We start from the raw sequence: 1,403 nt of genomic DNA on the forward strand, positions 1-1,403 counted from the left end.
TTTTAAATAATGAAAAATTTAGAAAAAATTAATCCAAAGACAAGTTACACAGGGTTGATTGCAAATGTATTAGGAGAGGAGTCAGCTTTGAAATAGAACAATTAATATGAGAAATGCCACCATTGCATTAATAAGACATTTTAAGAAGAAACAAATAAACCTCTTCTTGCTACTTCGTCTAACTTGCCACTTCTGCTGTGGCCATCTGGCTGTGTGTGCGCACCAGTAAAGAGGTACCATAATGCAGAAAGATTCATAAAAGTCTAGTACATTTGTGTTTTTTCATTATTTTTTTTGAAAAGAAATTTCATTAAAATGAAAATACATCTCTGTTCGAATTACAAACTTCTATTTACGTTTTAGGCTTTTTCGAAATACGTCTCCAGCAGAAATAATGACACTACAGGCCCCTTTTTGGACAGATCCAACAAACATTTAAGACAATTGTTTAATCACGCACGAATATTTCACTGGTTCAATCAGCAATTATCAAAGGAGACTGAGGAGAAAAATAGAACGGAGGTTAACATGAAGGATGATATAAATTCGTATGTCCAAAGATTCGATTTGGTTCACGATACCGAACTTGATGAAGACTTCAGAAATCGTATTAAGAAGTCCTACTTAACATTTGATCAAAGAGAGTTATTTAGAAAGTGGCATGGGAGATATATGAAAAAAAGGCTAAGGGAACTTATAGCACCGGTGTGTTCCGGCATCCTTATTATGTAAGTTCCACTTCTCTGTTTAGGAGACGGGTCTATCTCGACTCCGTCTCTCTTGGGTTTCCCAGGCGGTTTACCTCTTATGCAGATGTTTAATAGAATTCTATGAGAAAAAATCTTGTAGAGATCAGTAATTCTTTATGAAAAATATTTCCGAGGGGGTAAAGGAAGAAATAAAGCAGTTTTGGTGGGTTCGCTGCATCAACATGATGCTCATCTGATTCCTGCTATTTTGCATATACTTTTAGACTGCAGGAAAACAGCATGGAATACTACCACACTCTTGCTTATTTTAGGAATAACATTCGACAAAATCATTCCATTTTGGTTTTCCTGTTGTTCTGCATTCTTTCCTGCATTTCCCGCTGCGTCTTATTTTCACAATAGTTGACTTTTTCATATAAAAATTTGCCCATGTGGTGATGAATTTTTCTCCATAAGACATAAGATGCGAACAAAATACACATATAGATCTTACATACAAGACAAGGAACGTCTCATGTAAAAAGTAAGATAATGAAATAAAAGATATTGACTGCTCAGGTAACAATTTTCGTCTATTGTACCGTTTCGTACATCATCCCCTCCGTTTTGATGCGACAATAAGGATGCTCTAAGTACAAATAAACGTTTACTAGGGTCTTATTATAAAAATTAGCAATTATCCTAATTTGAAAT

The 1,403-nt window shown here is 34.7% G+C and overlaps 1 protein-coding gene across 1 annotated transcript; it reads left to right on the forward strand.

Moving 5' to 3' along the window:
• Positions 1–9: 9 nt before the first annotated feature.
• On the forward strand, positions 10–732 carry C922_05705 (hypothetical protein; the record flags this gene model as incomplete). The annotated part of the gene is made up of 2 exons (XM_008821276.1): positions 10–66; positions 364–732. The coding sequence occupies 2 exons, from the start codon at positions 10–12 to the stop codon at positions 730–732; spliced, it is 426 nt and encodes a 141-aa protein (XP_008819498.1).
• Positions 733–1,403: the final 671 nt, after the last annotated feature.

The sequence above is a fragment of the Plasmodium inui genome (assembly GCF_000524495.1).
Source record: "Plasmodium inui San Antonio 1 unplaced genomic scaffold supercont1.143, whole genome shotgun sequence".
In the NCBI taxonomy this organism is placed as follows: Eukaryota; Apicomplexa; class Aconoidasida; order Haemosporida; family Plasmodiidae; genus Plasmodium; species Plasmodium inui.